We start from the raw sequence: 15,882 nt of genomic DNA on the forward strand, positions 1-15,882 counted from the left end.
CAAGAAACTCGCATTCCTGAATGTTCAGTCTTGCTTTGTACAGCGTCCCAAACCAGGCTTCCTGAAATTGCAGGTGATTTGCACAACACAAACAAAGCCATAATACATAATGGCCAAGTTTGGGGTCTGAACCCTTCCATCAGCTGGCTTATGGCTCAAGCTGGCTGATCTTGGGGGTTTCTAAACCAAGAGAAAGCAAATTATATTATTACTGTTGTTGTTGTTGTTGTTAAAATTTTTATCCCGCCTTTATTATTTTTATAAATAACTCCTGAAGGCCTGAAATCTATCATTCCTGATCTACTGGTGTGGTTGCAGTTTTGTTTGTTTTTTGCAATCCCCCTGAAGTCCAAAAAACAAACAGTCCCTTTGAGTTAATAGCCCGGTGTAGTTACTTTGTATCTAAAGAGTAGCCCTTTTAAATTAATATCCAGCGTGGTAACTTTGTATCTACAATATCCCTTTTGAATGAATAGCTCAATCATGGCATAAATCCCACTTGCTTTAATGAGACACCTAAAGGTGTTCAGGGATCAGCCTAAATTTGCAATCCCCGACAGAAGACCTTGAGTCCAAATTCCATAGAACTCAATGGGCTTTACTCCTGAATAGCGAAGAATAAGCAAAGGTGGCAGAGCGACATACAGCTTTATAGAATTTGCTAAATTGTATTTTCCACCCAACATCCATCACTAGAGGAGACCACCAGGAACAACGTCTGGAAAGCGACATTCCCTGGTTCTGATCTACCAATGTCCCATTGAATTAAATGGGAGCTATTTCAGGAAAGTCAGTATGTCTAGGACATTGAAAGCAGAGAAGGGGGTAGGAAAAACATGGAGCAGTTATAAAAGGATGGCTGGAATGGATAGGAATGTTCCTTTTCTCTCAATACTGTAGCGAGTCACCACCCACTGAAACTAACTGGCAGGCAGGTTGTTGCGTAGCATTACTCTGCAGAAGTCACTGATATGTGGCAATGACCATGAGCTTTGATGGGTTTTGAGGAATACAGCGACCATCCTTAGCTGGGTGCCTTCTGCATGTATCAGGACTCTTGTAACCCCTATAAGGTCAGATGGAGCTTATGAAAGTTGAAGGTTGACCTACCTGGAGAACACCAGTTTTGGGGAGGCTGGATTAAGAGAACTGCAGAAAGCAGCTCAGCTGGGTGTGGCTATCTAGCACTGAACCTCAGATCTGCTAGCCACTGAAGGAAATAAATTGTACTAGATGGGGAACCCAATCCAACAGAGCACTCTACCGCTGCAACCGTCAGGGTGGAGGACTGAGAAACAAGAAAGCCAGTTAATTTTCAAACAACAATAGTGGAAATGTCACTGACCTATAATTTTTATGGGGTTTCTATCCCAAAATAGTGCATTTGGTTGCTTTCAGATGGCGAGGGAAAAAGAAGGGAGGCCTTTGTGCTGGTTGCAAATTCCTTTGAGGTCCTGAAGTGTTTCCATATGTGAGACTCTGGAGGCTGAAGACTAGTTTGCGGGGGGTGGGGGGGGAAATGGGATGGGGGAGATGGGTGTAAATTAGTAGAGATCACAAACTATTTTCTTCTTCCCTCTTGACCCTCATTTGAACCTCAGCCTCCAATCATAGGGAACAGAGGGGCAAGTTAGCTGAGGCATCTTCTAGCCATCAATGGCAGCAGGAAGCCTTTTTCTCTATCTACGGCTGTGGTCTTCTAGCTGGGGATTCCTTCAGAAAGGGAAAAAGGAGGCAGCTGCTATTTAAACTCTCCAAATTCTGATTTTCAAGCATTACAGCGCAGCTGTCATACTTCATCAGCTTCTTTCTGGTTAGCGTCCAGACTCTTTGAACAGCAGCCCCCTTGGCTGTGCAGCTTCCTGCCCTGGGAACCCATTTCTGGAAGAAATGCCCATCTGCTAATTTAGATGAGCTTTTAAGGAGTCTTTATTTTTCTGTTGCAGCTGCTCATATGATGGTGGGTCCTACATATTGGGGGATGCATCTCAGCACCAGAATTGGAGCAGGACAACTTGGCTATAAGCCCGTTAATATGAAGGAAAAAAGAAAATAAGATGAAAATATAGAATTTCTCATCTGCTTTAAATTATGTCTGACAGTCCAGTAGCATTCCTTTTAACAGTGACCTCAATGGCTGGGTTCGCACAAAATGCTAAACCCAGATTAACAAACCATAATTGCTGTGTTTGCATGACATTCTGAGGTTAAATAATCCAACCTTACATGATGGCCTGGTTCAAATAACAAATTTCGTGCGAGATGGGTGATGATGGAATTTGAAATATAAATATAAAATTAATTAATAAATTAAATAACTTCCTGATCATATTTTGCTTAATTTAGCCGTTAATGAAAACTCTACCAAGGCAGCAACTGAGAACAACCAGCATGCTTTGAGCACCCTTATTATTGAATTGGTATTATTATTATTATTATTATTATTATTATTATTATTATTATTATTTTAGGAACTTGAGTAGGGTAACCCTTGGAAAAAGGAGTCAGAATGCTCCACCAACCCAGATGTCCCACCAACTACTCACCGCCACTCCAGAATAACCTTGTTTTCTTTGCTTGATCACCACACCAAGTGTGCCAGAAGAACACACCTTGCAATGCAGCGCAAGTGCTAAATAAGTTCTAAGCATTTCTCAGTCCACTTTTGCATGCATCACTTGGAGATCAGCATGGACCTTGCTGGTCCTCACGATGCTGTTGGTCTTTTGAGTATTCCATGACAGCTGAACCAAAAGCTCATAAGCTCACTTTACAACTCAGAGAGAACCATTGGTAGGAAGTCCTGCCTCCCAACTGTCAAGGATCCCTAGTGTCTTCCTTCCCCAATTCTTGCTTTCCCACCTTGGAATCCAGGAGTAATACGCTGCTCCTTCAGCTCTGACTAACTTGCTTTTTCTCTTGCTACTTTTTGTTGTTGTTTATTGGTTCAGTCGCTTCCGACTCTTCGTGACTTCATGGACCAGCCTATGCCAGAGCTTATTTTTGTCTGATTGATTTCTATTGTGCTTGCTGATCACCGTTGGCTGCTCAGGTTCATATGTAAGAAGGGTGGGCACATTTTCTAAACACACACGCGCACACACGCACACAGAGGATGGGAGAAAAGAGAGACAACTTTGCCTCCTGTTCTTGGATTTTCCCCATCCGCTGGCTGCAGAGAGGTCAGCTTAAGCAAGGGCAACATTTATGGGCCTGCTGATAAAATAAAACTGCTGTCCTCCGGGGTGGCCAAGCTGATGGTGCAGACAGAACGTACAGACAGGCTTTTCCATAACAGGATCTATTAAAGTTGTTGCTAATTGTTTACAGGGTGGATTTAGAGATCCAAAACTTGAGCAATGTAAGAAGGGAATTGCTACACGAGAGAGCTTTTCTGGCCTAAGGGAATGTTCATGAACTATAAAAAACTTTGTTGAGGTAAAGAAAGGATTATCCAAAGCTATACGAAATGGAAAACAATCCAAAGCTGCAGACAACGTGCAGCCCATCACTGAAAAATATCCTCAAATGCTTGGTTGAAGGGAGTGTGATAAACACTGTTAGGCAGACACATAAACCTTTAGCATTAGTCTAGTGGGCTGTCCTGCTACTTGCAGACATACAATGGTCAGTCAAGTTGTAGAGTCGTTTTGGTGTTGGCTTCAGCTTGCTGCCTTACCTGCCTTACTGGGACACAGAACTACAACTTCCATCATCCCCAGCAGAGGCCCTCCAGGCCAGGGTTCAGGCGCCTGAATGGCAGGCAGGCATCCCGCGGAGACGCACATGCTTGAGAAGGGCGGGGTTGGAATCTTCAAATACTGTAAACAAAAACTGGGGACCCCCCCACCAATTCCCAGTGCAACCCCGTCACTTATCTGGAAGAACAAACTATTCAACGGCCTTGCAGAAGCAGGCTGTTCTCAGTCCAAGGGTATCTTCATTGAGCAGATGAGTGTGTATCTCAGCATAGATTAAGCCCCACCCACATTCACTGCCCATCCCATTGTGAGGGGTTTGGTATACTTATTCTCTTGCAACATGCTCACTGGTGAAAGGTGCTGATGGGTCACAGAACTCCATTTTCTCCCCCCCCCAAAAAAACCCCATAGCTTTGCTTAATTCAGAATATTTCTGCTTCCTACCTATCCCACACAATCAACAGAGAGAGTCTGATTATTTTTGAGAGGAAGAGGAGGAGGAGGAAGAGGAGGAGGAGGAGGAAGAAGAAGAAGAGGAGGAGGAGGAGGAGGAAGAAGAAGAAGAAAAGAAGAAGAAGAGGAGGAGGAGGAGGAGGAAGAAGAAGAAGAGGAGGAGGAGGAGGAGGAAGAAGAAGAGGAGGAGGAGGAAGAGGAGGAAGAAGAAGAGGAGGAGGAGGAGGAAGAAGAAGAAGAAAAGAAGAAGAAGAGGAGGAGGAGGAGGAAGAAGAAGAAGAGGAGGAGGAGGAGGAGGAGGAGGGGGGGTAGTAGTACTAATTCATTTCTTCAGGACTTGATTGCCAACCACTCAGCAGAAGCATTTAAAAAGAAAATCCTGCTTCCCCCCTCCAAAAAATATCAGGAGCAAAACACATTCCAAAAGCCTTATCACAAGGGAAAATCAGCCACTCTCCATTACTCCCTTAAGGTCCAGGACTGAAATGCAGAGATTTTAATGCATCCCAAGTTTTTTCAGGGCAAAGCCTTGTTTCCTTCAGCTATGGATTGTTATAAATGCAACGATGTATCTGAAACCGTAGCATTAATTTATGCTTCCACCAAAATCCCATCTTTTCCCTCGAGCCATTGAACAGGACAAGATTAGGAGGGCTGCGTATTGAGCTTAACTGTTGACTAGTTAAGCTCAAATGCGATAGGCAGTTGCTAATGGATGGATGGATGGATGGATGGAAGGAAGGAAGGAAGGAAGGAAGGAAGGAAGGAAGGAAGGAAGGAAGGATTAAGAGAGAGAAAATATGGAAGACAGAAAGAGTATGAGAATTGAATGAGAGAAGGAATGATAAAGAGGGAAGAAAGGAAAGAAGGAGATTTTTGCAAAACTACAAAACACTCAGAAGCCGCTTTGAGAATGCATTTGGACAAGAACAACCCCGCCAAACCAAAAAAGAAAAGAAAGCTTGAATTTATAACACTGCTAACAGCTTTCTTCCTTGCCTCCTGCTGTCAGCATTTCTTGCCTGTTTGGTATGAACAAAAAGCAATACAGGCGGCTTCTTTCTTTCTTTCGTTCTTTCTTTCGTTCTTTCTTTCTTTCTTAAGTCAGAAGAGTGAAAATGGGGAAGGCTCTGCATCTCTGACGCACAATCACCAGCTGAGTTTTCAATCCAGGCTTGCAATCTTGACCACTTCCCAAGAATGAGATAAGGGTTTGTTTTTCCCCTTCTTTAGTACAAGTCAGGGCAATCCACCAATAATGGAGAAATAAAATACACAATCCCAGAGTGAGCTAAGCACACACAACGGTGCTTGAGCTCTGCACTGGGGAACATGACCTCATGCCAAGCAGGGCTCAACAGACTTTTTAATAAATAAGGAAGGTCAGTGCCCTGCTTTAACTGACTCACTGTTTTACAAATTTTCAAATCAGTTGGAAAGGAACCAAACAGTTCTGTGGAAGCAAGAGCTGGGTATCATGGAGAAGAGGTCTTTTTTCTGGGGACGGGAAAGGCAAACACATCCTTTAAGCTTCTTTATTTTCTAAAGTCTGTTTCTTAAGTCTGTTTTGGTGCTCCTGCTAAAGAATTGGTTTGCTTCCCAGAAGAGAGGGGTGGAAAACCATGATGCCAATGTTCTTGGCAGCACAACTCTCGGGATTTGGGGGCTGCGAGGAGGAGGAAGAGGAGGAGGAAGGAGAAGAAGGAGAAGGAGCAGGAGGAAAAAGGTTTGGGGATATGCAGATCGCCCTCTAAAAGATTAATGATACTGTAGGTGGGCAATTCCCCTTGGAATTGATATATCTTGTTTCCAAAGGTGCCACCAGGCCTGGAAGTAAGCAGGTTCTTGAAGAATATAATTATTGAATCATTTAAAAAAAAAGATGAGGGGGGGTTTGTCCAAGACCGGTGGAGATCTCCAGCTGGTTCTGGAATTTAAAGGCAGAACTACAATGGATCAGGAGGGCAAAAACAGATATAAGGCAGCTTTAGGCAGAACTCCCATCTTCTCAGCCCACTACTGATGGTAGAATGAGTTGGGAAGGAGCTTGGTGACTATCTAGTCTAACTCCCTGCTCAGCGGGGGGGCAGCTTCAGCATCTGTATCCTGATGTTGCTTAAATGATTCCAGAAGTGCAAAGGCCACCCCTGCCTGCCAGTGTGTTCCACCAGTTAACCATCATGCCTCGTAATGGGCTGTGAGAATGACCTTGGGAGACAGGAGAAAGAGCCGCAGCCAGGCAACAGTCAGATAAGAGAATCTCAGCCCACAGGAGGAATGTGGGTGGAGAAAATGTCTCAGAAGGGGCCTCCCTAGTTCTCTGGAAAGTAAGGGAGCGGGGAAGTGTTTTCAGACTTGCCAAGATTCTGTCACAATTAAGGTAGTATGGTTTTGGTTCCGTTTGAACTTCCCATGCCACTAGGAACTTTCTTCTGTACTGACCTGGTACCATTTCCCCTGGCTGGTTCTAGACTAGAGAAAATAAGTCTGCTCCATTTCCTCTGCGGTAGCCTTTAAGATATTTGAAAACTATTGGTCTTCTTGTCTCCAAAATGAACATACCCCAACTCTTGTGGTCGTTTTTCCCAGTACTTGGTTTCCAGGCCCTTTCACCTTCTAGACTATTTGCTCTGGCTTCCAGGCATATCAGTGTCATGGTTTGTCGATGTCCTTTACAAGATACGGAGCTCAGAACGAGCTGCTCCAGATATGGGGCTGATCTTGTGAACTTTTGCTGGGAAATATATATTTTCAATCCTTGACAATGGGAACTTTCAAACTTTGCACCCTTCAGAGCACACAGGGCCCTGGAACCCCATTTCTGCCAAGGGCTCCTTGAGCATCTGACACGCTTGCATGTACATTGCAAAGGATTTGGGAAAATGTCTTAGGCTGCACATGTGACTCACATGGTGTCCTTCCCAGCCTTGCCACTTGCTCAGCCTCGCACACCATCTGGATCATATCCAACAGTAACTGAAAACAACCAGTCTTTCAGAGAAGTAGATTCACCCTTAGATAGGCTGACCATACATCCCATTTTGAATGGGACAGTCCCGTTTTTTCAACATTTCCAGACCGTCCTGTTGTTTTAATATAAATGTCCGTTTTGTCCCGTTTTCTTAAAACCTTACTTAAACATTTGAAAGTTCCCGCAAACCTGTCAGAAGGCAGTCTGACTTTGGGTGGAAGGAGGGGGAGCTCAGCAGAAACGGCGGGAAAAAAGCTGCAGAGCTCAACCCGGCGGGAAACCTGAAAGGGAAAAAACGGGATCGGCTGATAGGCGGAGATCAGAGGGCCAGCCGATGGGTTCCTGCCTTGAAACAGCAGGAAGAAAAGAACGTAAAAGCACGGCCAGAGGAGGAGTGGCTGGTCGGGGACAACCGCTCACCAGACTCTCCAGCCCAGCCTTGCCTCTCGCAAATGAAGGAATCTGATGATTCTCCACCTGAGAAAACCAACGAAGTTCCTGCCTGCCAATCCAGCCTGTTGCCCAGCCCTGCCCCGTTTTGCCATCCCAATGTCCCATTTTTTTCTCAAAGAAATATGGTCAGCCTGCACTTAGGGCCTTCTTTCCAAGGTCCATCAACTCAGGTCAACTGCATAATGGTGGCAACCATAAGATTTAATGCTCCAGCACAAAGATTTAATGCTTCCGCTGCACAACCAAACATGCCTGCTTCATGGAATGTTATGGGGCATGCCAGACAACCTTGTCCTCCATTTCTAAGCCTTCCATTTCCCACACAGCTTCTTCCATGATTTCTCTGAACCAGTGGTGAATTCATAGTCCTCGCACACAAATGTCTTCTCCTGGTTGACCTCAATTTAGCAGGCGAAAGAGAAATCCAGTAGTCACTTTGGGATCTCTTACAAATCAACCCAGAGGTCCACCTTTCATCCTCCAGAGATGTGGGGTTGTACTCCTAACTATACTAAAACTTTACATGCAGTGGCTGCATTCACACAACCACTAGGGTAATTTGTGGTGTATTATGTTCTGGGGATCCAAGCAACTAGTTTCATTCATAATCCCAAGTTAAGCAGTGTGTGTTCCTTTCATTTCTTCTCCCATTTTGTGGACCAGCTTATACATTCAGCAAAGCAAAAGTCATGCGGTCTAAGAAAAATGTCAGCATTTTTAAAAAGTGGAGAGAAGGAGGAAGCACAAAGTGTTACTGTTATATTTCCCTACACACACACACACACCATCCTGCTATTGGAATGCAAATATTTACCCATGCAAACCTATACAAATAAAGCATTGACCTAGAACTTTCAAAATCATTTTAAAAATAATGGATGGGAATCAGATGCAAGACACTGAGCTGGTGCAAACCCACTGAGCGGGTATTTTCTGCCCATGGCCCTGGCAAAAACATGAAAAGTCTCCTTTCATCACACACTGGCTCAAAAGCCTTCAAAGGGATTTTGCCGCAAAGAAATCCTACATTTCCATACAGTTAAGCCTGTAATTTTCAAGAATTTCAGTTAGGGCTGCCAAAAGCGTGTGACTCCAAAAGGATGGGTATATTTCCTTGTAGCCTTGCAAAACAAACAAATAAAAAAGAAAAGAAAAGAAAAAACCTTCCTTAAAAACTTAATGAAAAGAGAAAGAAATTAGTAGAAACAAATCATAACTATTATAATCAATACCAGCTCAGGAACAGCTCCAATAAACCCTTTCTTAAAAAAATTAGAAATTCAACAGATAAAGAATTTCTGTCTCTGTGCTAGAGAAAGCTTAATCTATGGGCTTTCTTTCTTCTATATCATTGTTAAACAAAAAACAACAACACATTCAAGAGGCAGAGGAAAGAAAGGAATAATAATCAGAGAAGGCATTATAATAATTAGGGGAGCCATTCCAAAACTGTGTAACATAACACTCTAAGAACAGGTAATGGGTAGAGAGATTAATTCACCGGCAATTAGCAAACGGGATAGCAATGTATCCTGGCTTTAGAGAGACCAGCTTGGTTCCATCCATCAGCCAGAAAAGGAGCATCCATAAGCCATCTGCTTCCCCCTTCCAGCCAGAAGATTGGGACCAAAAAGGTAAAGCTGAAAAGAAGCACATTCTGGTCTGTGCCATCTTCCAGGGGTTCAAACATTACCAGGTTGTGTACAGGGTGTACTTTAAGAAGCCAATTTATCCAGCTCAGATGCTGGCACTAAGTTTATGCAACTTTTGAACTGATGGCTAAATGTGTTTGCTTTCCTCTTTCCTCTTCCCTCTGCACACACAGTTCCTTTTGTATCATGCTCTTCTAACCACAAAGGCACAAGCAAAGATGGTCTTATTTTTTCATTTAGTGGCTGGAAAACTCTAGATAACTCTGAAGTGAATTATCATTTCATGGTTTCAATCCACTGCCCTTCTAATCCATCTCTATTAAAGAACCTGGGGCAGGGAAGAATATTTCCTGTGATTCTTTTAGCAACCTTTAGCAAATCCTTCTTTCCAATTCTTTAAATTAAGCAGCAATTCGCTTCTTTTCTTTTCAAAACTTAAACACATGTTGCAGGGCCAACACACAGCTGCCCCAATGTCTTAACCTTGGCTGCTGGCCTCAAAACGTCCAAGCTGGAAGAGCCCAGAAGCCTTCCTGTGCCACCTTGTTCTGCTGTTGTTTTAAACAACCCCGAGGTCTTGGCACGCTTACAACGAAGCTTGCATTCTGTTTCAAAACTAAATTACAGATCAGAACGTTAAGAGTTTTTAAAGAAATGGCACAACTTGGTCTAGATCTTCCTAAGCCAAGTAAGGAATACTTAGGAAGGACTTTGGGAAAAAGGAATACCCAGGAGGGCCCAGGAGCCCTGTCCAATATATCTTGTTTCCAGAAACAGATATTTGGTTACCAACTGCTTCTCATAGAGCAGTTGGGTTTAACCAGTCAGTCTAATAGATCTCTTCCATTCCCCACATTCATTTGATCATCCTTTTAAAGCCATCTCGAGGCAATGCTTTCATTCATAATTGAGTTAGACAGCCTACAGAGAAATATTTAGTTTTCATTGGCCTGCATATACAGCCCACCTGTCCATTTCATTACATGACCCTAAGATTTGTTTGTTGTTGTTGGGGGGGGGGTAGTTGATAGTCGATAAATATTCTCCATCATATACACTTCCATAAACTCCTATCCTGTGTGACAGCTCTTTAGACATTTTCTCTGGGTTGGGGGCATTCTCTCCTGGACCTCAGACACTGAAGAATAGTGTTCAAGGGAGTCCAGATAGAACTGCACACCATATTCCAAGTCCAGAGACATTTGTATTTGTATCGGTGGGGGCAACCTCAGGCCCCAGGATCACCTGCAATCCAAACCCCACCCGCTGAACTCTAACCACAAGTGGGAAAAATTGCAAGGCTGATTTTTACCACGTGGAGGCAGGAAACACCAAAAACCACATCGCAACCCCTAGAATAAGTTTAGCACGACTGTTGAGCAAATATGGCATTCTGCCCCTCCCTGCAAAGATCCTGGAAAAGAATAACCTTGAAAATTCCCCTTCTGCTGATGTGTGTGACCCAGAATCACTCCTTCTGGACCTTCCCTTTCTCTATGCTTTCATATTTCCTACAACACCGTCAGAAATATTAACTCTTCACCCTGGCCAATAAAAGGCTGCTGAATACAAATCCCTGATTTATATAACTCTGCATGCATGCTGTCTTATTGTGCAACACTCCTAGCACAGATTCCTTGCCACCAGCAAAGGCTGAGTCGATTTTTCATTGCACCACCTGCCAGAACCTCAAGCTAGTTTTCTTTGTTAATCCCGGTCATTTTTATTCTCTCACAGTACCCGAAGAGCTGCAGCATTTTGCTCCGGCAGACATTGCTCTCTGCACGTGCCTCCTAGGAACTTCACTTGCCATCCTGCTGCCCATTTTACCCAAGCTTGAAGAAGTCCTTTTGAAGCAGTCTAAAGTGAGATGATTTGCCCGATAATCCCCCACCCAGCAGGAAGTGGCAATTGACACGTTGGGAGGCACCAGGTGGCAGAATGTTGACCTACTTCGATGGGTGTCAAAAAGTCTATTTCTGGAGAATCTTTTCCAAGCCAAGCCACCCTTGTGCATGAAGGAGATTCTGAAGCTTGTTGAGAGATGCACACTGCAACGGACCTTAGCTAAGCCTTGCCAGTTCATGTACAGGGCAAATGCCAGCTAGAACACTCCCAGTTTAGAGCCTGCTATTCACATATTACTTTCATCTCCTTTTTGTACCCAAGGCCTTTGTTGGTGTTGCCAACCTTCCTGGGTTTGATGCACTGAGGTTATATAGACAATATAAATATAAGGATCTGGGCTCAAATTATCCTACTTTGGACACATTATGAGAAGACCTGGCTCTCTCAAGAAGGCTGTGGCTACATGAAAGGTGGAAGGAAAGAGAAGAAGAGGACAACCAGCAGCAAGGGGGATGGACTCAGTTACAGAGGCGATGAGTGCACCATTGGAAGAGCTGAAGGGCCAGGTTGGGACAGATCATCATGGAGAAGGTCTATCTATGTCGTCATTAAGAGTCAACATGACTTGATGGCACATAATCAATCAATCAGCCAGTCAGTGCAAAGACCCAGCTTTCTAGAGAAGGCTGTAATGCTGGGAAAGGTGGAAGGAAAGAGGACGACCAGCAGCAAAGTGGATGGACTCAGTTACGGTATTGATGGGGATACCACTGGAAGAGCTGAAGGACCAGGTTAGAGAAGATCATCATGAAGAAAATCTATCTACAGTATGTGCTCACTAAGAGTCAACAGTGACTTGATGGCACATAATCAATCAATCAATCAATCAATCAATCAAATATAAGGATCAATTTTCAAAATTACTCATTAACTCCAAGGATTAGTCTGAGCCAGCCAATCTAATTCCAAGTCTGACTAGTCAATGTGTCTTTAGGAACCTATCCTTTATTGTTGGTCCCTCAACAATGATTATCAATCGTTATGATTGTTTTGATACATGGACTTTGATACATGGACTCTTCTCCAAATCTCTTAATAGTATTAATTGCCCTATCTATTATCTTTTCTCAGTAAATCCCATGTTACTTTTAAATCTCTCTTTTAAGAAACTGGGCCCATGAAACTTCCAAGTCAGGACACTCATCTGTCTCCTCCAGAATCATGACTTGGCTGTCCACTTGCAAGATCTCTCCTAACCTTGCCAATTCCATCTCCTTTAAAATGAGGGATTGCAGGAATTTAAATGGGGATCTTTTGCACCCACTGCAAGTGCCCTGCTACTAAGCTGCTGCTGGGTGACCTTGGGCCAGTGACTCTCTCTCAGCCCAACCCACCTCACAGGGTTGTTGTGGGGAAAACAGGAGGAGGAAGGAGTATTAGGTATGTTTGCTGCCTTGAATTATTTATAAAAATAATGAAGGCGGGATAGAAAATAAATAAATAAATAAATAATATCCACAAATATTGTGCCAATCAAAATAGGGAAAGAGGAAGAGGAAGAAGAAGAAGAAGAGGAAGGAAGGAAGGGCAATTCTCTCCTCTCTGAAACTGTTAATCCAGTTTCAAAATCCAATTTACCAGAACAGTGTGGTACCTGCAGGCAATTAGGTGTTGTGAGGCTATCTGGATAGAAGTTGGGGAGAAAGCTTACAGCCCCATTCAGAAGAGGGTGCAAACACAGCTGGGTGAGTTTAGTTTATCTTGCATAAATGAAAGGCTGTCTGTTACTATCCAAAGGAAAAGTGAACATAAAGCTTGTCTACTTTGCTTTGAACAGAAATCCTAGTTGGAAATGCAAGATGGTGGTTGGGAGGAACAAACACTGTCTATGAAGCAAGGAAGAAAGTGCCTCTGAGCATAGGTTCAGTCCAGGAATTTCTTGACCAGAATCAAGTCTGCAAGATTATACACACCTGGTTTCCAACCATACCTCTGTAACATTTTTCTTTTCATCCCAACAACCTAATTTAGCAAAAGAAGGAAGCTCTTTTCTTAGATAAGGGCAATCGGGAACTTTTGTTGGCTTACTGCAGATTGTTCAGAGGTCAACAGCAGATCTTGATCACCTTTTCCCCTGACCCCAATCAAACACCCCTTCCCCATAGGACTGGCTTGGCTGAGGATGATGGCAAGGAATCAGAGTGCTCAACCACTCCTAGCACCCATTCACCCAAGCTGGCATCTCCCAGATGTGTCGCACTACCACCCCACCTGGCACCATCATGCTAGTTGAGAATAGTGGGTACTGTAGTACCACACAGGTTGGTGAAGGCTGCTTTAAGTCTGCAGCCCCTTCCCAAGCTGGTGCTTTAACCGAGATCCTAGTGCTGGCTATGCTACCTCTCAGGCTAGCGCTGGCCAGCCCGACAGGTCTCGTAGTCCAACCCAGCTGGGGGAAAGGTTGCTTCAGCTTTGCCACCCGCCCTAACCAACCACTGTCCCCGTGCCAGCGGCTGCTGAGTCCCACCATGTGTAGCCGGAGCGAACCACGCGCGGCCCACGGGGGCACAGGAGGATGGGAGATGGAGTGCAGCCTGTCCGGAAGGCACGAGATTGGGGAAAAGTTGAAGCTCGCCGAGGGTTCCCTCGCAGCAGCAGTTCTAAGCCGCCGCACCCGCCGCACCCGCCGCCGCTCTCCTCCATCCCAACGTGGCAAGCCCGAGACGCAAACCCAAACGCGGGGGGAGCCGCGCTCAGATTCCCGCTGGGTCTCTGCAAACCTTCCTTCCTCTCCCCCCCGCCCCCAGCCTCATCTCACGAGTCGCCCCCTCCCCCGCTCACTTACTGGTCTCCTTCGCTCTCGCATTCAAAGCTGACCCCCTTTCTCAGCAGGGCGGCGCGCCGGCTTCTCAGCCGGGACAAGGGGGCCGCTTCGAGCGCCATCGCCGAGGTCTTGCGCTGGGGGCGGCCCGGGCCAGCGGGAGGAGCGAGCGAGCTGGGGCCGGCCGGCCGGCTGGCTGCCTGGCTGGCTGTCCCCGGCTGGGTTTCTCTGCCTCTCTGCGCCGCTTCTCCTTCCCTCCCAGCGCCTGGATCCGCCCCGTTTTGGCGAGGGGCGCCCGGAAAAAAGAGGAGGGGAAGGAGGGGATGGCGAAGAGAGAGGCCCCCAAGTCCCAGCCCCAAGGCTGGCCCCTACCTGGCGCCGCTCCAGTCCTTCATCGCCGCTCCTGCATCGAAGCCCTTCGCCCTAAGACGCCAAAAGGCGAGAGGCTGAGGCTCTCTGCACGTGCTCAGACACCCTGCGCGCGGCCCGCCTTGCCTTCTCTTCCCGTGCGGGCGACCGTCACCTCCCCAAAAGCCAAGCCAAGATGCCCTGTAAACGGACATTTCAACTCTGCTTATTTTCCAAAGCAGCCTGCTCTTTCCATACCATTATTTGTATTTATATTGTTTTATTAATTTTTAAAAAATTGTTCTTTGCACTGTCTTGTATAGCCTGGAGGCTCTGGAATAAGGTGGTTTATAGATCTTATAAATAAATTAATATTTCTTTAAAAAATGTCCCTTGGCAAAGGACTGGCATGAAACAGGAGCTGCCTGCCACTAGGTAGGTTCACGCATGCTGGAGACCCAGTGGCTGCATTTGCAGAAGGGGTTCAGCCTGGCCAGTTGAACTTGGGCGGTGTGTCTGTTGTACGGCTGAACCCCTTTGGCCCACTCAACCTCCTTGCTTAGGTTTTGGCTGGGGGTATTGTGCCAACCCTACGAATGGGCAGATTCAGTAACCAGTTTCGCCATGATGGCAAACACAGCCTGAGTCTTGCCCTTCCTCTCCTGGTTGGGTGGAAACCACATTGGTGCTTCCCCCTGCTGGGAGATTATGACTCCCCTTCTTTTGGGAACATCAGCAAAGCACAACTCTTGCGAAGGTTCAACAATGGATGGCTGAACAAGCCACGAGGCCTGGTTTGCATGCAAGGCAGAACACTGGCAGGCTTCTCAAGTTTGAGAAGAAACCAAGGGCTCAGCGCCAGTCCTTGCTTGCTCCTTAATCCAAACACCAGAGCTATGACTGTCTGAACATTTTGACTCCCTTCCAATATCCTTTGGCTTAATGTGGGTTGTCCTAAGTAGTGCGGCCACCTCTCGTTTGTGACTTTGCAGCCCGAACTCAGTTTCACAACCACTGGGACTGTGGGAAATGAGACGTTCAGCGTCTGTTTTATTCTGGCCGATGCTTAGCTTCCAAGGTGAGCAAAAAGGGGGGAATGGTTATGATTCGCTGTCCTGATCACGATCAAAGTTAAAAAGACCCCCCTCTTCAGCCTTCCAGTTAGAACAGTTCGGACACACCACAGCAAGGGAGACAAATCCACCGTTACCAACAAGAGTGGATTAGTTGCTTCTGAAGAAAACCATCATAGTAACGAAGTGCACAATGGGATTAGCACAAGGTGACTGTGACCTTGTAGGTTTTCTCTCCTTCATTTCCTGATGTATGTCACCTCTCCACAGGGGAACTGTGATGCATCTCTGAAGCAAATCTTTAACCTTGAAGTGCTTTGCCCGTGGAGAGAGCGGGAGTGTGAATGTTATCTCAAAACTTTATCTGCAGAGTCCTTGGGTAAATATGCACATCAAGGCTCTCAAACAGGTGTTTGCAGAAGCCACGTCTTTGATCTTGGAGGGGGATGAAGGAAGGACTTCAGGAGATGGTCTATCCTGATGTTCTGATGTCTCCCCTGACAATGACCCTCCCCTTTTTGTCTTGAAGGGGGAAATGTCAGGCTTCGTTTAATACTTGCTG

At 45.5% G+C, this 15,882-nt stretch overlaps 1 protein-coding gene across 3 annotated transcripts in view; it reads right to left on the reverse strand.

The window, feature by feature from the left end:
- GARNL3 (GTPase activating Rap/RanGAP domain like 3) overlaps nucleotides 1-14,093 on the reverse strand; it is a 68,418-nt gene extending 54,325 nt beyond the window's left edge. For 2 of the 3 annotated variants that reach the window (XM_063316507.1, XM_063316505.1), the window contains exon 1: nucleotides 13,924-14,087. In XM_063316507.1, coding sequence (XP_063172577.1) covers nucleotides 13,924-14,021 — 98 coding nt within the window. In that variant the 5' untranslated portion in view covers nucleotides 14,022-14,087. Of the gene's footprint in view, nucleotides 1-13,923 lie in introns of all 3 variants that reach the window. The other variant, XM_063316508.1, reaches the window with a different exon arrangement.
- Nucleotides 14,094-15,882: the final 1,789 nt, after the last annotated feature.

The sequence above is a fragment of the Candoia aspera genome, chromosome 16 (assembly GCF_035149785.1).
Source record: "Candoia aspera isolate rCanAsp1 chromosome 16, rCanAsp1.hap2, whole genome shotgun sequence".
In the NCBI taxonomy this organism is placed as follows: domain Eukaryota; kingdom Metazoa; phylum Chordata; class Lepidosauria; order Squamata; family Boidae; genus Candoia; species Candoia aspera.